Here is a 26,694-nt window from a genome sequence, read left to right on the forward strand (position 1 = left end):
GGGACATTAAACTTGGGGAACTCCTCTCCGGGTGACTTAGATACTGTATTTACTGATGCTAGTTCACATGACCAATTGCTGTATTCATGAAAATTACCGACTGGGATTTTCAAGCCCACCGCAAGAACGCTGTATCTTGTTGCAGTGTCGAACCCTAATAGCGATCTTTTCTCATCTACAACGTAGAATTTCTCGATACAGACAGGCCGATCTTTGGATATGAGCAGTTTAGCCGAAAACGTGGCTATTATCTTGATATCGGAGTTTGCAGAATAGGCTCTAAGTGATTTATCTGGTGTGTAGCTCAAGTCAATCAACTTATTTCGTGTTGACTCTTTTTCAAGGATCTTGTAAAAGGTTGACTTTGTTACTGTGTTAACTTGCGCTCCAGAGTCTATGACACGTGTTCCGGCTACACGTGCTATTACGAAGGCATCCTCCTCGTCTTAATAATTCTGTATCGTTGAGGCAACTTTATCAATTTCTACGGAGTAACTCGGCGGTGGAATCTGTACCTGAAAGATTGTTTTTGTTTTGACGGTTACAAATTGATTTTATTCTCGGTCAACCATGAGTCGATATCGACGGGAAATTCGAAGCGAAAGAACAGTGATTTGAAAATTAGGTCTTGTCAGCAAATTTTCTCGCGAGCAGCGTCGCATGTTTTTTTTTTATTTAGAGATTTCTTTTTTTCTCTTTTTTTCTTAAAGGAAATCAACGCTTACTGATAAAAGTCTGATATTGAAGCATGGGAGTGAGTGTACTATTTCTAATATGTAATGAACCAACAAATTTATCGATAACAAGTTTTATTTAACCATTTTCTCAGAATTCAACAAATCCGTTTTCGTAGATAACATGTCAAATTAAAAAAAAATAAAGATCACGTTTGAGATTATTCAATTTCACTTACATCAACTGTTGCTGCATCATTTTCTTCTTCGTTCTTGATAGCCGCAATTTTACGAGGAGGGGCTTCATCGTCTGAGTCGGCTTGGCGTTGCGTTGACGGATTGGCTCGATTCCGTTGTAGGCAGCATCGAGAGAGGTGTCCTCGCCTGTTGCAGTTGTGGCAAACTTTGTCGATGCATGGGCATTGTGCAGGACCATGGTAAATGCTTGCACAACGCGAACAAGCTTTTCTCGGCAGTTCTCGCTTGCGGATTGCTCCACGGTGAAATGTGCCCCTACCGCGATTTCCGTGGTTGATTCTGCTCATAGAATTTCGATAGAATTGTCCGCGTCCATCTGTATTACCAGTGATTGCTGCGACCGTAGCGGTCCCTTGTGGCTTGCGTAATTTCTGGAACTCTTCTTCATTAGACAACTCGGTTTCATGATCTCGTACAAGGTCTATTAGGTCATTTAATAAACCTTGCTTGACCCAATTACGGTGCGCTAACGTGCGCACACGCTTGTCGGTTGAGCTTTTGATTATTGTGCGTGCAACTGCTTCCATTTCATCGTCATCTTTGTCGTAACCGCAAAGTTTTGCGGATGCAGCCACACGTCGGACAAACTGGATATTTGTTTCTCCAGGACGCTGCATCGTGTTCAGAAGTTTGCTTCGTTGTGAAAGCATGTAAGCTCTCGACCCAAAATAGCAATCCAACCGAGAGAGCGCGTTTGCAAAAGGGTGAGTGTTTTCGTCAGGCATACCCGCCGAGGAGTTGGTTCCTTGCAACAACTCCAAGAGTTTAGGTCCCGCCTTAATTCTGAATACGTCCATTTTGGTCTTCTCATCGCTCGCTTGAATAAGGTTCAACGAAGCGACAAGAATATTTTTCCAATATTCGTAGCCTTTTTTATCTATGTCAACTTCCCCGTCGGATGGCTTACACTCTGGGATGCTCATTGTGCTAAGCGACATGTTGTTCACGCTTGCAAGAAGTGTTTCATTTACGTCGTTAGTGGAATCCTCACGTACAGTGCTTGCCTGTTCAAACTCGTTGGACACATTTGAACTCGATACGGTGAGGAGTAAAGCCTCCCTTTCGGTCCGCATTTTAGTTAACTCCGCTTTGACGGATGATAACTCCTCCATGAGCATCTTTTTTGTAATTCCTTTCTTGCGCTTCCTGTGGAATAGACCATACAACATCGTTACTGATCGCAGTATCGGTGAAGGTTTTAACTAGATCGTAATATTGGTTTTCTGTCTTCACATCAGAAACCGATTTTAAACGATTTTGATCAACCTCTGCCTTCTCATCAGAGGTTGCTTTTTTTTTATATTTAATTTAATTGTATCTCCGCCTACTCATCGGAGAAAGATTTAAGCATAACTTTTATAGCTCTCCGTCTTCCCACCGGAGGCCTCAACAGCAACAGCATTACCTGAAAAAAAGAAAAAAAAAACTTTACCTTTTTGATTCGTCGTTCGTCGTACCAGCTGCGCCATTGTCGTGATTTTCAGCGGGCCTGTCGGGTGCCTTCACAAAATGGTGTTGCTCCATGGTGTCAGGTGTGGGATGTCTCAAGTCTGAGGGAGCCTTACTGGGTGTCCCGCTGTCCAGTACTGTCAGGATGATGATTGTGATTCCAGATCGCTTTGGGGCCGTGAGGTAAACTCAAGGAAACCCTCAGTTGGCCGAAGCGTATTGCTTACTGTTCGTCGGCCACGGAATATGGACACAGCTGCTGCTTTCCTCTCCGTCCGCCGAGCAGATCCGCCACGGTTGTGGCACCGTCTGGGTATACTGGGAGTTCGCTGAATGGGGATTGCAGATCGCTTAAAGCCGCAGTGAGGTAAACTCAGAAAAACCCTCAGCTGGCCAAAGCGGTTGCTGCCTACCGATTGAATGAACCCGGGTGGGACACTGCTGCTTTTATGGAGATGTGCTCTCCTCGCCGTCCGTCAATTGAATGAGCCCGAGTGGGGCACCGCTGCTGTTTTTATGGAGATGTGCTCTCCTCGCCGTCCGTCAATTGAATGAGCCCGAGTGGGGCACCGCTGTTGTTTTTATGGAGATGTGCTCTCCTCGCCGTCCGTCAATTGAATGACGGAAAAATGATAATGCTTGCTCTTATAGTATTTGCTTTGCTACTGATAAAGCCGTCAACCAATCGTAATCTTCCAATTTTCGGAGGACACAAACAGATGTGATTAAACAGTAAGTTTACTTTTAGTTGCTATTTTATATTTTATTATTATTTATATTATTATGATTACACAGCATCACTTTCCTACAATGTGCATGGTAAGATAGTAAATTTTTATCTTAGAGATGACATCATAAGACACAATTTCTATAAATTTGTCAAACGGAGCTCCGTTAAGTGAGCTATATAATCAGTTTTCAGATTTATTTGATAGTGAACAGCAGGTTTCGTTTACCATGTTTTGGAAACATCGACCAAAACAATGTGTGTTTATTAAAGTTTCATCGTCATTGAATGTTTACGTTTGCATGATTCATGAACAGCAAATTTTTTATTGATGCTTTACATAGCTTGTTTTGAAAATTGCACGGAAAAAGATTTGAAAAACTATTTTGTGAACGAATTAGTATGTGTAAACAGTACAGACGATTGCTTTTTGCAATCTTATGGTCAGTTGCGTGAGTAGCATTGATTGATGATTTTGTTGGACAATATTTGGACCAACAGAAAATTGATAAAATTAAATAAAATGGAAAACCTCTCCTCGATGCGAAATAATAAACAAGGAAGATGATGTGAGCAAATTTTTAGAAAGCTTAGAAAATCAAATTGAAAAATTCATTATTCACTGATATAATACCCCGTACACATTACAGCCTATATCACGTATTATAGCTGTATTGAATAGTTGACAAAATTTCAAGTATTTTTTGATAATTGACTTTGACTGTGCGGTTTTAATTACGGTTTTTCGGAAAAATTGGCAACCCTGATCTTTTTAAATAGAAATATAGGGTACTAGCAAAATTTGGTCCAACTTTGGACTGTTGTAACTTAGTTGAATATTGTTCGATTTTTAATCTTCAAGAATCATTCGACTGAACAACTGATCAAATTATATGGTGAGGCAATAAAAGTGACCATGGTTACCGGATACCGGAGATATTCCGGGTTTCCTGAGGGCATGTCTAAATTGCTAAATTTGTGATGAGTTTTTCTCAGGGTGTCCGTTACTAATCTATGTTTTTTGTTCATACGCCAAAATAAGAAACATTTCCAAAGCAAATGACAAACCAAGAACTAAAATCGGCTCAGAATCAACCGAGATATCCGGAGGGCACTCCGATGGCTCCGGAAGTGGCCAATGGGGTCAATGATCCATTTAAAGTGTATAAAAAGCCTATTGGTAGAAAAAAAACCAGGAAAAAGAGGTGTCACATGGCACGTTTTGGTGTAAAAATGCAATTGTTCCCTACTACAGGTGCCCCCGGGGGTACTCCTGTCGTTCAGGAACTGGCCAATGTGGTCAATGATCCATTAAAAGTCTATAGAAAGCCTACTGATGAAAAACCACGAAGAAAGAGGTGTCGCATGGCATGTTTTGGTGTAAAAATGAATTTGTCCCCTACTACAGGTTCCCCCGAGGGCACTCCGGTGGCTCCGGAAGTCGCCAATGTGGTCAATGATCCATTCAAAGTCTATAGAAAGCCTACTGATGAAAAACCATGAAGAAAGAGGTGTCACACGGCATGATTTTTGTAAAAATGAATTTGTCCCCTACTACTGGTTCCCCCGGGGGCACTCCGATGGCTCCGGAAGTGGCCAATGTGGTCAATGCTCAATTTAAAGTCTATAGAAAGCTTATTGGTAAAACACCATGAAGAAAGAGGTGTCACAGGGCATGTTTTGAGTGAATGAAAGAACTGACCGCACTCAGAACCCTCACTCAGAACCGATTCCAGGGAAATGGCCATATCTCGGTTGATTCTAAGCCGATTTTTGCTTTTGGTACGTCATTTGCTTTGGAAATGTTTCTATTTTTGGCGTATGAACAAAAAACAAAGATTAGTAACGGACACCCTGAGAAAAACTCATCACAAATTTAGCAATTTAGACATGCCCTCAGGAAACCTGGAATGTCTCCGGTATCAGGTAACCATGTTCATTTTTATTGCCGCACCATTAAACTTGATGAGTTTTCCTGTCGAATGATTCTTTAAGATGAAAAATTTAACAATATACAACGAAGTTACAACAGTCCAAAGTCGAACAAAATTTTGCTAGTACCCTATATTTCTCACAACCCCTGTATCTATGAACTCTACCTATGGGCGAAGTTTCATAGAAATCGAAGACCCTTCGGCGAAATTTTTCCGATAATTAAAAAAACAATCCCCGTATGTCAAGTGCTTGTTAAAATTATAGGGGTCGGAGTCGTAAAGGGTGTCCACGATGAAATTGCCACACACAAAATTGATTCGCAAAAATCGAGTTTTCATCCGATTGCCATCAAATTTTCAGGGATTGAGAAATAACTATTAAACTTCATTTTACCATTTTACTCGTATTTTATTTACAGTCCATACGCAAATGCTCGCACCTTGGCCTTAACCCCGGCCATAAGATTCTGCACAACCTGTGAATCAACCGTTTTTTGCATGTAAACCCATACTTTCTTCAGTTCCTCGACTGTCTTCACTACCTTAGGTCGTTTAAGAAGGTGCTGCTTCATAATCGCCCAGTACTTCTCGATGGGGTGGAGCTCCGGAGTGTTGGGAGGGTTGAACATTTTCGGCACGAAATTGACCTTATTGTCCGCATATCACTTCAGCACGTCCTTGGAGTAGTGGCATGAGGCCAAATCCGGCCAGAAGATTGTTGGGACGTTGTGGGCCTTCAGGAGAGGAAGCAGCCGCTTCTGGAGGCACTCTTTTATGTTCACCTGTCCGTTCATCGTGTCCTGGGTCACGAAAGGTGCACTCCGCTTCCCGCACGTGCAGATGGCTTTGCCAAACCAGGAATTTCTTCGCAAATTTGGACATCTTCTGAGTGCGGACATGCTCCGGAACCCTGAACTTATCCTTGGCCGTGAAAAACAGGTTGCCGGGGATCTGTTTGAAGTCGGCCTTCACATATGTTTCGTCATCCATGATGCAGCATTCAACTTTCGTCAGCATGTTGAGGTACAACTTCCTGGCACGGGTTTTGGCGGACTTGTTCTGCTTCTCGTCGCGATTAGGGGCCTTTTGTACCTTGAACGTTCGAAGCCCAGCCTTAGTTTTGGCCTTCTGGACAAAACTTCGGCTTAGGTGCAGCTTCTTAGCCACATCCCTAACGGAGGCGTTCGGATTTCGGTTGAAGGCCCCAACTACGCGGTTGTGATTTTTGGTGTTGTACGGAATACTTTTTCCTTCACTTCTGGGCTTCCGATCGGTGGTCAACCGTTCCTTGAACCGCTTAATCACTCGCGACACCGTGGAATTCGCGATTCCTAACGTTTTAGCGATGGAACGATGCGAGAGATCCTTGTTCTCGTGATGAATGCGCAAGATTTTATCACGCACGAGCTGTTCTTTCGACTCCATTTCCGCGAGTTTTGATCACAGGACTTTAAAACTTGCAGGATGTAAATAATGCACTATGAACTAAATCCACCCAAATTTTCATTAAATTCTACCCAACGGTTAAAAAGTTAGAGCAATTTCATAGTGTGGCAATTTCATCGTGGACACCCTTTATGGCAAAGTGTTACAACCCTTTTATTAATTATAAGAAAAGTACGTTATGTAGGAGTGGATAGTATTTAAAAGCAATCTGTTGCTTTACGTAACATTTTAATGGACCCTAGGAATTCTTTCATTTATTGAGCATTACACGTTATTAATATTTTGATGGCGATAAATGATATGCTTGTATTACTCTGATACATATTTGAATGTACACGCATTGCAGTCATATATTTTTTTGTTTATGTATTTGAAGATGATGTATTTCGGATATAATGTAGAATCCCGCACAACTTGGACCTGTAAGAGGTCAAATATCAACGTGTTGTTAATAATAGTCACTTATTCACCGCTATTTAAATCTGATCCGAATGATTCATTCCTGCGTGCTAGATCGAGAAAGTGCGAAAAAACATCAAAAAACTAAATTACAATCGCTGCATTACACACAAGTTCTAATTTCAACGCGTTGAAGATCCATTTTACTGAAAAAGTGCTGTGGATTTTTCATCGGCGTGACATAAATTTATTCGGCGGCGTTAAAGATTTTACTGCGGCGGCGCGCCGGCTCAATTTCATCGGCGGCGGCGGCGTATGAAAATCGTCGGCGGTGGCGGTGTGGCGTAGCGGCGCACAGGTCTAGTTTTCACTGGAAATCCTATATGTATGTTTCGAATTTAGTTCGAGCCTCAACGTTAACGTCAACGTTAGCTAACACAACAGAGAACAGACGTTGAGGCTCGAACTAAATTTCTGTAAAAACTTATTGAAAATATTAAAAAAAAAACTCTCCGGGAACCCGCAATATTTCCGGTATTCGGTGGCCATGGTTTATTTTGTGGCTACACCAATCGAATGCTTTTGGATGAATTAAAATTGGACCATATTTGACGAGGTTACACTCCAAAATTAACCAAAAATTGTCCTATCCTAATTATTTTGAGTATCCCCTGTAGATCTGAACTGAACTGAAGCACGAGCTAAAGCACTGATTCACAGCTCAAATAACCACACATTAAAAACCCGGACGATCATAACCACTGGAACAGTATTATAAATCTTAACAAAATAAACATTCCACGAGGATGATGATTTCAAGCACCTAATACCATAGAGATAACTCTAAGACTAGTAGGTCCCGAAGAAACGTGCTCAACTTTTTGGCTCAGCTCTGGTACTAGCTTCGGTCCCAAGCTGATCGATGCAACCCTCTGAACATAGGAAAATCCACGAACCCCTCATTTTATCTGTCAAACTTTCATAGCGAATCAAAACAAACATTGCGTAGTACTAGAATTTCGACTAGAATGGGATACGTAAACCGTTTGCTTGGGACCTATAGGCTAGTCAAGTAGTGAGCCAATTTTAAATCGTTAGTTTCCACAGGTTGCTAATACCACAGAGAAAAAACGTCCAACTTCCACCAGAAACTTGTGTAAAGGTAAGTGGGAACGTCGCCGTTACGTGGCGCTAGCATCTCCTGATTTCCTCTATAAATTTTCCACTTTCGACCAATTTGGCGCTGGTATCGATAAATTTTCTGTTGAAAATTACCACTTGGCGCTACCGGCACTTAGTGTCTAGTGTAGATTGTGCAATGCCTGACAACCTGGAGGCGCTGGCGTTGTACAACTTACACTAAGTGCTTAAGAGATGAACTAGCTCTTAAATAAAGATTAAAAAAAAAAAAACACTAAGTGCTGGTAGCGCCAAGTACAAGTAGGCAAGCTCCAATTTACATATAGATGATGACACGGACGCCGCTTACAATGACGGCGAAGATCCTGTCGTTATGCTAATCGAACACTGCATCAGTTCCAGCGGTTTGCAAGAGCTTTACTTACCCGAACCATTTCCTGGTTGTTTACTCACCTGCATCCAAAGCTCCGCACCGATATCCTTCTAATGCTGCTCCCTTCTATTTTCACCACAGAGAACAGACGTCTAGTTTCCGTCAGAAACGTGTGTAAAGATAAGTGGGAATATCGCCATTATGTGGCGCTAGTATCACCTGGTTTCCTCTATAAATTTTCCACTTTCAACCAATTTGGCGTTAGTGTCGATTAAATTACTGTTGAAAATTGCCACCCGGCGCTAGCGGCACTTAGTGCCTAGTGTAAGTTGTGCAAAGCCAGTGGCATCCGAGGGGAGCGACACATCTAAATCTTAATTCTAGATGATCAAAAAATCTCACACTAGCGAATAAATCTTCGAAAAATCTTCTTTAATTTCGCGCGCATCATCTTTTTGCAGGAAATCTTCAAAATCGTGATAAATCTTCTTTCTATCTACTCAGCGTACGTGCAGCTAGCCACAGCAAAACACAATATTTCCTGCATCGTGTCCCTCGGTGGCATCATGTTGTCAAATAGGGGTTTTAAGTCGACGTTGTCGAATATGACTTTTTACACTAGTTTTTAGAGAAATTTTGTTCGATCCTCAACGTCTGTTCTCTGTGCTTACACTGCTCACCAGGTTCTCATGAAATACAGCCATCGACCTAAAGTCGTTTGCCTTTGCAGTCACTTCCAGCTCCGTCTAGGAACTGTTTTCGCTCGTTTTCCTCTACCATTTTCAAGGTTCCCCTCAACGCCTTTCTGTTTTATTTCTTTCGATCAGCCTCCGGTTGTTTGCGACGTCCTCATCATTCTTTTTTTCAATTCCGCCGATGCCGTAAATTTGCTGCTTTGTGGATTGACGTCGAAAGCTGCTTATTCGGGTTGAGTTCCGAGGTTGTCCAGCCGGTCAGTGCCATTATTTAGAATTATATTTCTTGTTTCTCGTGGACAGAAGTAACAAACATTTTCGAGATTTGTGCGACGTTCACATCACGGCCAACCAAGAGATGGTTTTGACTAAAATTCGCTCACGGCGAAAAAAGTTATAACAGAGTGATATAAATGCTCTTCTGCTCAGTATGCAAACACGGGTATAATTAGGTCACCGAGCCCCTTGTATCACAAAAAATCATGTCGATTTACTATTTTTTTTCGAATCCAGATCAGGTATTCGTCATATTTAAACGTGAAACCAATATTTGTTCCGCACCCATCCGACCTAGTTCTTTCAAAACACCAAACGATGATACCATAGAGGTAACTCTAAGACAAGTAGGTCCCGAAGAAACGTGCTCAACTTTTTGGCTCAGCTCTGGTACTATCTTCGGTCCCAAGCTAGTCGAATCACCCCTCGAAACATAGGAAAATCCAATAACCCCTCATTTTATCTGTCAAACTTTCATAGCGAATCAAAACAAACATAGTGTGGTACTAGAATTTCGACTGGAATGGGGTACGTTAATCGATTTGCTTGGGACCAATAGGCTAGTCAAGTAGTGAGCCAATTTAAAATCGTTAGTTTCGTATTGATTGTTGATGATACTCAAGTTTTTTTATTGAACTCACGGTATATCGTGCTCAAAAAGATAAAACGGTCACTACTGCACTTGGGATCAACCCCCGAAGTTCTGCCGATGCATTGGTTTTTGTCTGGATACCCTCGAGTTTTGTGTACCAACATTTATCCAGCAAAGCCAAAAACTCGACTGGAAACGATCAACTTGCGGAATAGTCTTATATAGAGTATACTTATTGAATTGTAGGAATGAGATAAAATTCGTTTTATTGTCATAAATAGTAGTTTCTTTGTAGTTAAGAAACAGATAACTTAAAAACTATATCCTCTCACATTTTCCTCTCTCGCTTGTTTAAAACCTCCATTTTGTACGATCATTCTAATAATTACGTATCACTTCCATTCAATGCTACAACTAACTCGTATATAAATTCTTGCAGCAAATTCAGTACACTTCCCTAGTCTACAATTGGTTACATTTCGACATACTGTTGCAGGGGTCCTTGCCCTATTCTAACCATTAAATTAACATTTAGACGATATATTGCAGCGATAAATATGTACCTAGAACACTACTAATTATGCCAATAGCCCTTTCCCTCGTCTGCTGCTCCTCAGTGCTGCTTCCGGATGTCCTTCCAGTGCACGATCACCCGCTGATCGTCGGCAGCCTTGCCAAAAGGCCGACTACCGTCACCGTACACGTACTGATTGATCTGGTAGTCCAGCATGGTTTCGTACTTGTACACATTGGAACCGAGCTGCTGGGTCAGGGGGCTGGTGTTGGTCGTCAGAATGCCGGTAAAGTTCCGCCGCGTAGCGATCTTGAGCACCTCATTCTCCATAAAGTGCATAGCCTCGATGTTTTCCTGAGCGGACAGATCGGCACAGGTGCCCATCATGAACGAGTGCAGGATTTGGTTCTTGCCGCGGGGTAGTTTTTGCTCTCTGCGAAAGGAATTTTCAGTTAGAAGTTGTTGGTTGGTTCAAATTGCGGACGGACTTACCGAATAGGCTTTTCTACATATTCTAGGAACTCGAAGATAATCACCAGATTGTTGGTCACCTCCGGTTCAGGTTCATCGTGAGCGTCGAAGTTGAGCGAAACACTGACCGATTTGCCACTGGCGTCCTTGACCATAAAACTTAGTTGCTTCTCGATCAGAACGTCCCAAATGTCTTCGAGAATGTCCCGGTAGTCCTGCTCCCTGATCAGCGGTTTGATCCACCTCTCGAGATCCGCTTTCTCGTAGAAGCTGTAGGTTAGGATGCTGAAATGAAAAGTTAAGGAATTTTAAACTTGAGGTTTTTTTGGAAATGCAAAATGGACCTTACTTGATCGCGTCCTCTTTGTGCTCGTCGGCCAGTGGGTGTGCCGAAAGTTGCATCTTGTACTCGAATTCAAATTCTTGATCATCCTTTGTGTCTTGCTGGTGGTCGGCAATGTGCTGCTGATTACTGTACATTTTATCCAAAATCTCTGCCAGGTTTTCCGCACCGATGAAACTGGTAATACTGATGGCGTGACCTTTCTGGCAGAGTTGTGTCACGGTGATGATGGAGTTCAGGGAATTTCCTCCCAACTCGTAGAAGTTGCTCTGCAGTGAGATCTTGGCACGTGTGGAACGTCCGATGACCTGACCCACGGTGGTGAAGAGATCTTTGGCCATGGCCATCTTGCATTCCGGCACACCGTTGTAGTCGTATTCGATCTCGATGGTGGCATCGTCTGGGGGAAATTAAAATGCGTTACAATTTGGACGGAGGTTAATATGCATCAATACTTACCGTTGTTGTTGGTATTCTCGTACATTTTCATCAGACTTTGTCGATCGATTTTCCCGTTCACCAACAGCGGAATGCTGTCCAGAATGATGACCTGTGGGATCATGTAGTGCGGCAGTTTGCTTTCCAGAATACCTTCGATCTGCAGTCCAGTCTGTAGAGGGGCGTCTTCCTCAACCGTAATGAATCCGAGTAAGGCTTGGTCGATTTCTCCAGCGTGGTAGCACAGCACAATGCCTTTGTCTACCCCGGGAAGCGATAGAAGATTCTTTTCGACCTCCGATAGATCGACCCGATGGCCGCGAATCTTGATCTGAGAATCGGTACGCCCTTCGTAGTAGATACAGCCCTTGGTGGCGGAGGAATAGTCGCCCGTGCTGTAGAGCCTTGAGTAGATGGGATCTACGGCTAGTGGGTTGTCGATGAATCGGTGAGGATCGCGACCGCCGACGTAGCCCTGGGCTAGGTTTAGGCCGGAAACGAACAGCTCTCCTATGTCACCCGGTTTGACCGGTTGGAGTTCTGGATTCAGGATGTATATCACAGTGTTGTCCAGGGGATAACCAATAGGAACTTTTTCGAAGTTGCTCAGTTGCTTCTTGGATTCGCACACGAAGTACGTAACATCACCCATGACTTCGGTCGAACCGTAGAAGTTGCACAGTTGGTGCACACCTTCTTCGAAGTAGTCGAAGAATTCTTTGGCCAAGGACAGCTGTAGAGGTTCTCCGGAGCAAACCCAGATGCGGAGATTGTAAAGTAGTTTCTTCTTCTGTAGAGGTAGATACAGGAGCAAGGATCGCAGCAGAGTTGGGACCAGGACCAACCGTTCGATTTTGTACTCCTCCAGCAGTTCGACGAGTCTTTCCGGATTGTTGGTGATCTTTTTCGGCACGACAACGATGGACATACCGTTCAGCAGAGGGCCCCAGATTTCCGTAACGGAATCGACGAAGGTTAGTGCTGTTTTGAACACGCCAACCGTTTCCGTTTTCCAGTAGGGAAAGCGATTCCACTGCCACTGCAGCCGGTTGAGGATCGTGGCGTGGTTCAGCCGGACACCTGAAACGATGGGGGAGAGTAATTAATTGTGCTGTTCAACTAGATAATTGCAGCGGTTGCGAAACGTGAATCGAATCGAACCACCACATGCAGCTAATGGGAGAATGAAAAATAGGCCATTGTTCTGACCGTTGCAACTCAGTTGCCGCTTATTTGCATATGAAAGCGATCAATCACCGCCGGCGGTGACGGCAACGATGACGATACATCGGTAATTAGTTTTCTTATGTAATTACCTTTGGGAACGCCTGTGCTTCCGGAGGTGTAGAGAACCAGAGCCAATTCGTTTTTGCCAGCACCCAGCATCTGATCGGGGAGAATGTTGGCATTGCTCATGTCGCTAGCCTTTTTCCGGAGGTCAGCGAAGGACACCGCCGGAGTTTCGCCGAATACGGCCACATTCTCGTAGTCCTCGTGGATCACCAACACCGGGCGGGCCTCGTCCAAAATGTGCTCGAATCGATTCGGAGGGAAGCTTGGATCCAGTGGGAGATAGGCGGCACCGGCTTTCCAAATCGCGAGCAAGGTCGTCACCAGCCGATCGGTTGGCTGCATGCAAACTGCAATGATGTAATCTCCGTCGCGATTCGGTTGCGACTTGTGACGATTTACGATCTCGTCGAGGGCGGTCGCCGCAAGTCGGTTTGCCGTCGAGTTCAGCGTGTTGTAGTTGGTCTTGACCAGGCCTCGGTTGTCATCTGGAAAGGAGTTAAAAATACGTTCAAGTTTTGTGAAATTCGTTAGGAAAGGAAAAACATTCAAAAGATTTCACCGCCCGTTCAACCGGGCAAGCGATGAACCCTGCCAAACACGAGCGAATGCGATCAACCAGAAAGTCAGTAGCTGACATTGAACGTGAGCGGCCGAGTTCAAGGCCGACGAAAGTGAAACAGTAACCCAGTAAATGCTTGTCCGTTTTGTTTGGATTTTCTAAACACAACGAAGCTGTTGTCTAATCCTTTTATATTTATAGGTATGTATTTCGAACAACTGTAAAGCGATGGTGGGACGCCACACCTTTTGGCAGCTTGCCGATCGCGGTCGTCAGTTGGCATTGAAGCGGCTCGCAATCATCGGCGCTTGATGTTAATTTATCATCGTAATATCATTGACGTTGAAAAAAAATGAGAAACAGCTGACATACTGGGTATGTTATAGGTATATGGACGACCGTACTGTGCGAAACAGTTTATTGACTTGCCTTTTTTTTCACTAGCTTTAGAGCTATGCTGGTGTAGGCAATAAATCGTTTCAACACGTCTCGCAGGAAGGTTCCGTTGTTTTGAGAGACTCGGACCGAGAGAAACCCGTTTTCTTGAGGATAGACGGAGCTGTAGCAAGGATATGTTTGAATTTTTTTTTTTCAGTTGAATTGGTATATTGATACAAACTGCAGATAGGAGAATGCTACCCCATTTTTCTTTTTCAACTTTAGCAAACCTGGTGGTGTTTTTATACCGCAAGCATACCTTTAGGAAATCAACATCGCGTACAGGAAGAATTTTACGACTGCCCCAACCAATAGAAGTGTCAACCATCACCTCAGTTTTGACGTAGGATTACGTCTTTCGGCAACATATTGAGGGAGCAATTTCAAAAAACCCAAATCAACCGCGTTACGAAAAGTGGTAAGGTTTTGACCAATTATAATTCTGTCAATAGTGGATGGATTTTAATTCTAAACAAGCCATTCGATTGGAAATTTTTCTACGAATCTGCTAAAATGAACACTTTATAAATTTTCACACTTCATTCGATTGCCTAATGGGAAAAAATGATTTCCCTAACACAGTCGCCGAATATTGATACCGAGCACGTCAAATCTACGATCATGTCTTGGATACAACATCTTTTTTTTTTCACAATCCTCACCATTTTATCCTATATGCAAAAGTTCCAAATTGTATTTTCTGAGAAGCTGATGGAGCTTTTAAAAAGTTGGACGATCTAGGAAATCTCAGATCAGGCCAGGAAAACTTTCATATTAGAAGTTCTGCTAACTTCAGAAATATTTAGTGGACTACAGAGTAGCTCAAGAAACTTTAGAGTAGTTAAGTTAAAACACCTCAGAGTTGTTCAGTAGAATTTCAGGGAAGTCCATTGAAATCCAAGCGTTGCCTTGAAAGGAATTCAAGATACTTCAAAGAAGCCTAATGAACTTTGAAACACATATTTGAACTTTAAACAGATTGGCAAGTACCTGGAAAAACCTGGGAAATCTGTAATTATCACGGAATGCCTGGAAAATCCTGAAAATATCCTGGAATTTGGCCATCAATCAAGTAATTCTCAAGCTATTGATTCTATTGAGTTGTTGAATTCTATTTTTTAATTTGTCGCTTAATTATATTTTCAAGCTCCAGAGTCTTAAAAGTCCATGATTGTGTTTATTACTTTAAATCAAATTGCTAATGATGTTCATGACATTGGACTACCACTCATTGTATGTAGGACGGAAACTAGTCCGATAAATAAAATAGTTAAAAAAGCCTTAACATGTTCAATAAATTTTAATGTTTGGGATCTCGAAGTTCGAGTTATGAAACATAGTCTTAGTCTCCGCATCAGAGTGTTTCAGCGTTACATGGTGAAATTGACTTGCTGATTGGAATTCAGTTGTTTTTCGAATTATTGCAACCAGGTCAATTCAAAATTGCGGAAGAACTTCCAATCCTCCTATCGATGAGCCTCATGTTTCACAGCATTGTTACTCTATAGGTCTGCAAAGTCTTGCTGATTCTATGGAAAAGCTTTGGTCGATTGAATCTCTTCAGCAGCTTGCTATTGATGATGGTGATCAATTTCCGCTCGCAGCCAAGATCGTTCTTGAAGATTTTTATGTTGATGATGTCCTGTCTGGGTCTGAATCCATAGAAGGTGCCATCCAATGTCGTCTCGAGCTCACGGAGCTTTTCCGTAAAGGGGGATTCCCCATTCATAAGTGGTGTGCGAATAACCCAGCGATTTTGGAGTCGGTTCCAGAAGAAGACAGGGAAAGGTTCTTGTCTTTTGAAGATGCGAATATTAACCAGGCCATCAAGACACTTGGACTTCTTTCCACGTGGTACTTCCAAGTCTTTCCAACTCTCCTCCTACGAAACGGAATGTTCTCTCGCCGATCTCTAAACTATTTGATCCCCTTGGTCTTGTGTCACCTGTCATAATAGTTGCTAAGGTGATAATGCAGCAAATCTGGATGAGTAAGCTGAATTGGGATGATGTTCTAGATGGCCAGCTGTTGCAAAATTGGACCGTATTTCGTGATTCTATAAATCACATTCACCAAACCAGATTTCCCAGGTTTATGTTGAAGTTCATGGCTTTGCCGACGCATCTGCCTATGAATATGGAGCATGTCTTTATGTGCGATGCCATTGTCCCAGCGAGAAGTTATTCCTCGAATCATCGTACAGCAGCAACCACTCAAGGCTTCCATTCCCACCTTCGATGGGAAACCCGAGAACTGGCCACGTTTCAAGGCCATGTTTCTCGACGTCATGAGAACATCCACCGATTCCGACGCCATCAAACTTTACCACCTTGATAAAGCGTTGATTGGTAATGCCGCTGGAATCATCGACGTTTGCACCTTGAACGAGAATAATTATGTCGGAGCATCGAAGCTGCTGGAATAACGTTTTGAAAGCAAGTGGCTTATCTTGAACACACACACACATCCAGGGGCTGCTTAGCCTGAAGAAAATGAACTGAACAAGTGCCAAGAATCTTCGGGAATAAGTCGACGAAGTATCCCCACACATCGATGGACTGAAGCTCATGGATGAAGTCAAAGTCAAAGTCAACCTTGTGGCAACAGCTCTGGATGCCAAAACCCGGATGGAATGGGAATCAACCGTTTCCCACAAGCAAATTCCCGCCTACAAGGACACGATGGAGTTCCTGAAGAAGCTCTGCTCAATCCTGGAGTGGTGCGAGGATGCGATCGTGAAGCCGCCTGTTATGAAGCCATCTGTACCAAGCAAGAACCAAGTGAAGACCATCTCTACCAAAGCTTTTGCTGTCACCGGAAAGGAGTCCTGTGACATGTGTGGAACCGGAGCCCACCCGAACTGCAAGTGCGATGTCCGTCATGAAACGCCATGCCAAGGTAAGAGAAACTCCTGGACCAGCCGGCGTCTCGTCTTCAGCCGGTTTGAACCTTTTGCGGTGGTTCCGTCTCCGGTTTTTCCTTCATTGGTGTATCCTGTTCCAATGGCGAATTCTTCACAGCCGTTCGCAAGACGTTGCTTAAGTCGATGCACGATGTTTTTGCATGACTAAAAAAGCCCCTATGTCAACTTGACGTTTTTGTTCGCAACCGAGTTGCAGAAATTGTTGAGCATTCTGTTGATGCAAAGTCGTCCGAAAACCCAGCTGATGTTGTCAGTCGCTGTCAACCCTCCCAACTTCTTGCTTCGAATGAGCTTTGGTGGAACGGACCTACGTTTCTGCGAAGTCATAGATATCAGATTGATGAGCCTAATCCGCTTTCCGATGATAAATTACCGGAATTGAAACTAGAAACCGTGTCCACTGCAGTTCTTGTCCCTGAAACCCTTCCAGTTATGAGTGCCTTTAGTTCATTCCGAAAGCTTCAGCGAGTGATTGGATACGTCAGAAGATTTGTTGTGAATACAAGGTCGGAACGTATCACTTCGGAATACCTGACTGTGCGAGAGGTAAGAGAGATCAAAGCTTGTTTTAATGGTTTGAAAGTGGGTCATTTAAGTAGTTCATGTACATCTTCATATACGTGTTCTAAATGAAAGGGTAGACACCATACCCTTCTGCATAGTGATAAACCGGTTTTCCAGTCTACCTCGAAATCCCATGTCTCGAACGCTGAATCCCAGTCTGTTTCTGAGGTTTCACAGTCAACTTCGAAGCCTCAACCTTTTCCTGATGCCTCGCAGTCCGGCTTGGAATCGAATGTTCCAAATGTGCCATACCAATCTGTTTCCAAGGAATCCCAGTCCAATAGTGCAGTCTCGTGTTCACTGAAGCAACCCCCTCGTCTGAGTCATAATTTGCTGATGACCGCTAGGGTTCAGATTAAGGATTCGGATGGAAATCTGAAATACTGTCGAGCATTTTTGGATTGTGGTTCCCAGGCTCACCATACTTCTCGTAGTCTGGTTAAGTCTTTGAATCTACCCCGTTTATCAACTTATGTTGAGGTAATCGGAGCAAATGGTCAGCGTTAAACGCTATCTGAGATGGTTAGAATTGAGATACGTTCTTGTAATTCTAACTATGCTGCAAAACTTGAGTGTCTTTGACAAAGTTACAAAGTTACAGGGAGGGATGTTCCATATGGAAAACAGAAAAAGTCTGGAATTTCGAACGCTACTCCCTGGAATGGTAGTTTGAGGGATCAGAAACACCCTGCCAAAATTTGAAGTCATTTGGTTCACGGGAACCCCTCGCTCAAAGGGCTTGAAGTTTGTATGGGGAGCGAGTCACTTTCACAATCGCGGCTCTAGGAGGCGCTGTAGTTGGTAAATTTTATTCGTGAACTAAATGTAGAATCTTTGGAGTATAGGGAACATCTTGGCTCAAGGCCGGATGTGAATCCGAGTTAACCCCGAAAAGTTAGCCTAGGTGTGATTCTGGATACACAACTCACAAGCAACACATAGTACGTACCCAAGTAGCACGCATCTGTCACACAAAGTTGCATTAACTACTTAACAATTGCGCTACTAGGGTAATATAGACTGTCTTGCAATGGGCACTCATGTGTCAAATTTTCACTGGAAATCATATGTAGATATGAATTTAAATTAATATAATTGCCTATCCAGCTTTTTACGGTCGAAATATGATTTCAGTTTTGGTTTACTCGATTTCGTGCATAATTTCATTTTAATCGTTATTAGGAAGTGTCACAATTTCTCAGTTACAGAAAAATGCCTGTAAAGTATTGCGTTGATGGATTCCATGCAAAATATGTGTAATATGTTAAGGTTGTTCAGAATCGAATCCGCTCGGGCATTCGCTTCGTCTATAATCGAACGGATCTCGGTAACTGTTTGAACCAGCACGTTCTGATTTCGCATCAACTCCGTCACGCTGAATGGTGCTTCCGGAAGCGATCTGCAGTGCACCTCCCGGTTGCTGTTGTGTAAATGTGGTGGTGGTGCACCTCCTCCACCCTGAACCGAGAGCAGTCCGAGTGTTCGCTTCTGGTGGCCAATCACCTCTTCACCTTTACACCTTCCAAAATCTGTCTCAACTCCCGAACGTTGTAAACTTTGAATCAATTCTCCAAATCGTCCTTTTGCAACTCGGGATTTTACTTTTGGCATTCTCCATTTTGCACTTGCAGCTTTCGTTGTTCAAGCAGTTCGTGGAAGGAATGTTGAATATTTCATTTTTCACCAGTCACTTTTGAAAACAGTTCAATAAATCATAGCCTTCTACAACTGTGCCATAAAAATGGTAAGCGTCTAATGTCAAAGATGAGTCACCCCTCGGCCCAATTGTGGCGAGCTTAAAGAGCTGAATATTACGTGGCCCTTATTACCGATTATACTTCACGGTGAAGTGACAACTTATCACTCACGGTGAAGTGATTCCCATTGGATTTACACGGCTATCACTTCACCGTGAGTGACAAGTGGTCACTTCACTTCGTTTTCACCGTCAAGTGACACTCGTTATAAGGCCCATAGTCTGAATGTAGTATTGGTATTAGTTCTAGCTGAAGGATTTCAGGAGTTGCTATTGACGGTGCCGACGGTGTAGTGGTAAGCGTTACTGCTTTCTCACCCCAGTGTGTCTGGGTTCAATCCCAGCCGAGGTCGGTTGGATTTTTCTGAGCCGAAAAAATCTCTCATCACGTCTTCCTTCAGAAAGGAAGTAGCCCGTTGATCCCGGCCCATATGTTGATGGGTGCAATATCTACCCAGGTGTTGAAAACGTGCCATTTAGGGGAAATTGCTCTAATGTTGGCCTATGGATCTAAGATTGGGCCCATCGCTAAAAATCAGTTATTTATAAATTTTATCTAGATGTACGCGTCATTGAGACGGTAGTAATGGATATTTTTGGTTGCTATTGAAAATTTAGTCGATTGCTGAAATTACGTATAGGCCCAAATTAGGGGCATTTAAAGGGTGATACGGTCAAAATTTGGTCAATATCAACTTGACGTATTTCTTTCAATTTTGCATTTAAAAAACCTGAACACCCCTCATTTTGAAGGTGTGTGTGTGTAGAATGTTGTTCCTATTTTGATTTTGGAATTCACTCTTCAGTTGTCAAAATGCCGTCCAAGCAAGAAGAGCAGCGCATCAAAATTTTGCTCGCGCATCGCGAAAATCCGAGCTACTCGCACGCAAAGTTGGCAAAATCGCTAAAAGTTGCCAAATCAACCGTTACAAATGTAATTAAAGTGTTTGGGGAACGTTTGTCGACAGCCAGGAAGTCTGGATCGGGGGGAAATCGAAAACCGGAAGCCGCTGAGACGACAAAGAGAGTTGCCGGTAGTTTCAAGCGAAACCCTAACCTCTCTCTCCGAGATGCCGCAAATAAGCTGGGTGTATCGTCTACAACCGTGCATCGAGCCAAAAAACGAGCCGGACTATCGACTTACAAGAAGGTAGTGACTCCAAATCGCGATGATAAACAAAATAGACCGCCAAAGCGCGATCCCGGAGGCTGTACACGACGATGCTGACGAAGTTTGACTGCGTGGTAATGGACGACGAAACCTACGTCAAAGCCGACTACAAGCAGCTTCCGGGACAGGAGTTTTATACGGCAAAAGGAAGGGGAAAGGTAGCAGATGTTTTCAAGCACATGAAACTGTCAAAGTTCGCAAAGAAATATCTGGTTTGGCAAGCCATCTGTACCTGTGGCTTGAAAAGCAGCATTTTCATAGCTTCCGGGACTGTCAACCAAGAAATTTACGTGAAAGAGTGTTTGAATAAACGTCTGCTGCCTTTCCTGAAGAAACACGGTTGTTCCGTACTGTTTTGGCCGGATTTGGCATCTTGCCATTACGGTAAAAAGGTCATGGAGTGGTACGCCGCCAACAACGTGCAGGTGGTTCCCAAGGACAAGAACCCTCCCAACACGCCAGAGCTCCGCCCAATTGAGAAATACTGGGCTATTGTCAAGCGGAACCTAAAGAAGACCAAAAAAACTGCTAAGGGCGAGCAGCAGTTCAAGGCAAACTGGCTTTCTGCGGCGAAGAAGGTGGACAAGGTGGCTATACAAAATCTGATGGCAGGGGTCAAGCGTAAGGCCCGGCAATTCGGATTTGGAAAAGCGGAAGCCTAACTGAATATTTTTCCTGAATTTTATACTAATTGAACTTGAAAAAGAAATTTAATTTGATTTTTTAAATAAACGATTTCACCGATTTACACGCGTTTTCCCTTGACCAAATTTTGACCGTATCACCCTTTAGGCCGACATTACATCCATTTCCCCTATGTGAAATAATGATTTCCCTAGAAGAGGCGCAAGTTGATCCCGTTGTGTCATTGAACGATAACGCATCTGGCGTCAAATTCGTCTACTGTTGCTGATTCACATCATCGACATTTCACAAATAAGAAGAAGACATATCCGTAGCTGTCAAACATATGCACAACACGAAGCAAATCACAACCGGATAGCAACTTTCATTCTTCGAAGCCTCGGTACTTGACGGATCGAACGGCTTGATGCATATGATCCGATCCGGCAATAAGTGTTTAGACGGGAGATCTTATTGTGCCAATGCGCTGAAATGCAGATTTAATTTACTTTCCTATTCAAATAGTGTTGTCATGCGAACAAGGTCTCCAACTCGGTCTTCAAGGAACGATTTTGGTTCAGTGTTCGAAAATCCCAAAAGCAGCAAACAAGATACTTCAACGGTTCGAGCGTCTTATTAAATTGGAACAAGTGCAAATTTCGAGTAACTGAGTTTGATTTCCTGGGATACACAATATCTCCTCGAGGAATTCAACCTTCTGTTGCAAAGATGGATGCGCTTTCAAATTTTCGCCGACCCGTTAATGATAGTGAAGCTTCTTAGGTCTTGCTAACTACATGGGGAAGTTTATACTCAACTTGGCTACCCTGGACGAGCCACTTCGAAATTTAACTCAGAAGGGTATCAAGTTTCAATGGGGTAAGAAAGAAAAAGCGTTCGAAGACAAAGATCGACCAACATGTGGAGAAATTTGAACGAAAATGTCGCGGGTGCTCGTTGGTAGCGGCTCCGAATCCCCCAGAACCAATGACTAGAAAGGAGCTTCCATCCACGGCCATGGCAGCAAATTGCTATTGATTTTCTGGGCCCTCTGCCGGAAGGCGAAAATCTGTTAGTTTGTGTAGACTACTACAGCAGATACTTGGAGGTCGTCGAGATGACAGATATTTCAACCAAAGCAACCATCGATGAACTTCTGATCGTTTTCTCCCGGTATGGAGTACCACTATCATTGCGCGCAGATAACGGTCCTCAACTGTGTTCGGATGAATTTAAAATGTTCTGCGATGAATATGGAATCCAGCTGGTAAACACAATCCCGTATTGGCCTCAAATGAACGGGGAAGTTGAACGACAAAACTGGTCAATATTGAAACGACTGAAAATAGCGCAGGAGCTTGGTCAAGATTGGCGCAAAGAATTACGTCAGTACCTGCTTATGTATCATGCCGCTAACCACACAACTACTGGGAAGCCACCATCCGAGTTGACGTTTGGGCGTCGCCTACGAACAAAGCTTTCTAGTGTACCATCGGTGGAAATTGAAGATGGAGAGATAAGGGATCGGGACAGAGTCGAGAAAAAGAAGGGAAAGCAATATGCTGACATCAGAAGGAAAGCAAAACCAAGTGAAATTCAAGTTGGTGATCAGGTTTTAGAAAGAAAAACAAACTCAGTACTCAGTACAGTTTCACCAGAGCAGTTTGAGGTAGTCCAGAAAAAAGGAACAGACGTTAGATTGCTGTCATCTTCTAGTGGAAAACAAATCAGAAGAAGCGCAGCGCATCTTAAAGTCATTCCAAGTGATCTTGTTTTACATTCTGATGCAGATGAAGATTCAGCCCCATCGATTGAACAAACTGTACCTATTAAGGAGAAAGAAACCCATTGTGAAGATGTAAGTACTGATGAAACGGAAGGACCTACACGGATAGAAATCTCCTTATACCTTTTGGCAAATTTCTATTGCTGATTATTCATAAAATGTATAAGTCAACTAATAAGCAGACGCCTTGCAAAAAGTTTATGAAGATCATGCGTCAAATGAAATGTATAAGCGGTCACACATACCTTTTATGGATTCTTATAGGACCTATATGGTTTGTCTTATGGAATGTATGTATAAGGCTGATGTTTGGCAAAAATGTATAAGTGAAACACATGAATAAAATAATTGATTTTCGTTTCGTGTACAAGAGCTAAGAGAGTTAGAATAGAATCGAAGTTCTTAAAGGACTATGTAACTTATTGATAAGGATATTTTATGCTATTATATTTAAAGAAAGGGTGGGGTGTAGGGTTCTTGGTGAAATACATTCATAATTTTAAGCAAGCACACCTTATACATTAATCTTGTGAGAGTCTTGAACTCGCTATACCTGCGAATACGGATCCTTGGTGATGGTGGGCTGATTAGAGGAGGAATTGAAGAAGACTGCGAGGGAGAAAGGAGTTGGAAATGATCTGGGAAAGAAAGGATTAGTTTTGTCTGCGGGATCGTGAAGTTTGAGAAGGCAAAACTTTATAACTGTCAATTTCGATTGTCAAATCTGACCCCAAATGCTAATTTTTCTCTAAACTGACAATACGATCGCTTCTATTCGCGAGAATTAGATCATGATTTGACTTGTTTACAAAACGCCACTTGCCTTTGAAGTGATTTTGGGCTACAACTAGCCTAACTAGTTACACCACTGGGTAGAACTATAGAACCGGAGGGTCAACATTGCGCAGCATGACCGGATCGAACCGGATTGAAACTTACGCAATGCTGGTAGATGTGTACAGGTACACACACATACATACACACACCGCTGTTGACGCTGGTGGTGCAGATTTGCGCAATATACCTAACTACTTAAACTGCTGGTTCGGTTCTGAAAGACGCTTGAGCAAACTTAGAATGGAAACCTCAGAGCAAATTGATTTTCGCTCGCGTCGTTGCGTGCGTGGTCCAACTTAGCAGGTGATAAATCGAGTATTAATTAATTAATTGCTGAGTGTTGGATACAGCTTCGAATTTGCATCCGAACGAATCGCTGATCCGGTAATCTGTTCGTCGCCTAGCACGAAGGGAGTAGAATGCGAGTACTAAATCATATATGGGTGTGACGGTGAGTGACGGTGTTTGTTTGACGTTTAGATAACAATGAAGTGAATTTGAATTCCTACCAGACGAGTGCAGTCGACAATTTAATTGGCAGATTGAATTAGATTGTTAAATTAGCTATCCCTTAAATTTACGTAACCCTCGAAACCTGAACTTCCTCATCCTAAACATCCGAAATTATTAAAGTTTACAGTCTTCTTTGCACAAAGGAAAAAACCTACGACACAGTATACCTATTTGTTGTAAGTATGTCTGCATTACTCGACTGACAAAATCGAAACTCGAAAAATGCATTCATGATATCTCCGAGCGCCAGAGGCCGTGAGATTTTAAGTGTTAACTCAGTTCCTACCGTTGAAAATCAGTGCCGTGTCGGTTCCGCAGAATTTGTCCACGTTGGCCTCGAAGTTCCGGTGCAGCAGTCCGGGGATCAGGCTTCGCTGCTGTCCCTTGATGACGGCTAACTGTTGCAAGGTACCCATGGTGCTGACGGCTTAGGTCTTCTTGGAACCGGTAGATGTTTATCTGAAAGAATGGAAGAAATTAGCTCAGCATTAGTAGTTATAAGGTGATTGCAGCCATAATAATTATGGCATTATTATTTCGTTTGAAAGGCCAAGACCAAGAAATTTTTCCCGCGGGGCTTCTGTATGTCACAGGATATCCGGAACTTGCGTTCAAACAGCTGCTGGTGTATCGATCGGTTGATTTACGCGTTACATTCACGGCAATAACTCATTAACTTCAAACAGAGCGGAATCGCAAATGTAATCGAAGTTCAGCCGCGTGCCGTATTTGATTTATATGGTATTGCAGTAGCGCTCGTATTCAGCACTGACTTTGGCTAGCAAAGTCATCAATCTTGGTACTGAATAGTTGGAACAGCAGTAGCAATAGTTGTTGTCTTAAACATAAACCCACCTGACCGATGCAATGAACGAATCGGTGGAGTAAACTTTCCATGACTCAAGGTCATGCCTACTAGGTTAGTTTTAACTGCTTTGAACTTTTTGCACATCAAGAAGGCAAGTCGAACTCAACCAAGCGCTTCGACACGTGTTTGTATAAATTCATATTAACTCACTGCTAGGCGAATTGTTAATGGGCTTCTGTATTTTTGTTTTTGATGCAGTTCATTGTTAAAAAAAAGAACTAGGTATAACAAATGTTTTTACGATTGACGCACATCAAGCTTCGTTGCATGCAGAATGATGTTGATCTTGAGATTGACTGTCGTTGTAATTGGCCGCTAGGCACCGAAAGTGGTGTGATCTTGAAAGATTACATTTAGCTATATAGTAAATCGACCAAGTGTTTCAGGGTCAAGAGAATCGTTCATTTTTGTCTTTTGGCTGCTTGCATCTGGAGGCTTGGATGCATTTCAGAGACCTTTTTCCCAGCTGTGCTTGGACAATGGCTTAGCGTTGAAGGTGTACTCGTGCTTTGTTCTAGCGATTGATCATTCCTTGAAGCATGTCGTTATGCTCGGCACTCGGACAGCGGAAAAATCCGAAAGGAGAACTTCCTAGGATGGAAGGATCGTGTACCCAATTAATATCTGTTACCGGGAGACTTTGTGGAATTTCCCCCCTGGGGCGCTCGTGATCGTATTTCATTTCTGAATTTAATTGATTCGATGGTCGGTTCACCTTGCATCGGAAACGTGACGCATTGCGCTGACATTTTTGAATAGCAGTGTGGAGCTGATGAAAAGGAGTGCGCTCGGATTCAATTATGGAAAAAAATACTATTTCTGCAAGGTTTAGGCTTCACGCGTAAAGGTGTCACTTCCGACATGTTTTAATTAAGTATTGCTTGATTGCGAACATCATTATCAACAGGGAGCAACTCGAACAATGCCGTTCATTGCACGAATATCTTGTTTCATTATGACTACATGTCTTAGTTTGAGTTCATTAAACACTATAGTAAGTCTAGTAGGAGTTAAGGAGTATGAAGATCACAAAGTCCGTATACATTTTATTCAGTAGCATGGCAAGTCTTCAGGGAATTATGAATGTTTTACTACAGATCATTTACTCCTCAGAATTCTTTAGAGTTATTTAGAACACAATGCTGAATGTGACAGCGTCGCACCTTTCAATTCGATGGCCCCACGTTAAAAAAAGAGGCGACTCACGCACCCAACAGTCACACAGATAAAAAGTTCGCCGCCGGTAGATCTGAACGAGCTTTAGAGACAGCAGATATGAGCACGAACATGATTGACCGCCCGCGGTTGCTACTTCGTTATTTTCAGATCACCTGTAATCACAGAGATGATGCTTGCGAGTAGCACTTATCCTCAAATGCGATTATCTCTGTAAATAAGGCCTAAATTGCGTTTTGAAGGGTGTTTTAGGGATCAATATCATTAAATGTGGATATCTCCGTAATTAAGGCCTAAATTGCGTTTTTACGGATCAAAATCATTAAAGGTGGTTATCTCCGTAATTAAGGTTATCTCATTATATACAAAACGCGTCATGATGCAGGTAGGAAAATTTTGACGTTATACTCGCTTTGATAGAAGCCGAGCAATTCTCTACTCTTCGTTTTGGGTGCCA

General features: G+C 42.9%; 1 protein-coding gene across 1 annotated transcript in view; it reads right to left on the bottom strand.

Annotated features, from left to right (window-relative positions):
• Positions 1 to 10,203: 10,203 nt before the first annotated feature.
• The window catches only part of e (ebony), a 58,134-nt gene continuing 41,643 nt past the window's right edge, over positions 10,204 to 26,694 (bottom strand). The window contains exons 3-8 of the mRNA XM_065228524.1: positions 24,480 to 24,652; positions 13,046 to 13,507; positions 11,751 to 12,809; positions 11,298 to 11,691; positions 10,970 to 11,233; positions 10,204 to 10,910 (exon numbers count right to left, since the gene is read on the bottom strand). Coding sequence (XP_065084596.1) covers positions 10,577 to 10,910; positions 10,970 to 11,233; positions 11,298 to 11,691; positions 11,751 to 12,809; positions 13,046 to 13,507; positions 24,480 to 24,609 — 2,643 coding nt within the window. The 5' untranslated portion in view covers positions 24,610 to 24,652 and the 3' untranslated portion in view covers positions 10,204 to 10,576. The remainder of the gene's footprint in view (positions 10,911 to 10,969; positions 11,234 to 11,297; positions 11,692 to 11,750; positions 12,810 to 13,045; positions 13,508 to 24,479; positions 24,653 to 26,694) is intronic.

The sequence above is a fragment of the Ochlerotatus camptorhynchus genome, unplaced genomic scaffold (genome assembly GCF_037179485.1).
Source record: "Ochlerotatus camptorhynchus isolate MF236.1 unplaced genomic scaffold, CSIRO-AGI_Acam_v1.1 ptg000292l, whole genome shotgun sequence".
Lineage (NCBI taxonomy): Eukaryota > Metazoa > Arthropoda > Insecta > Diptera > Culicidae > Ochlerotatus > Ochlerotatus camptorhynchus.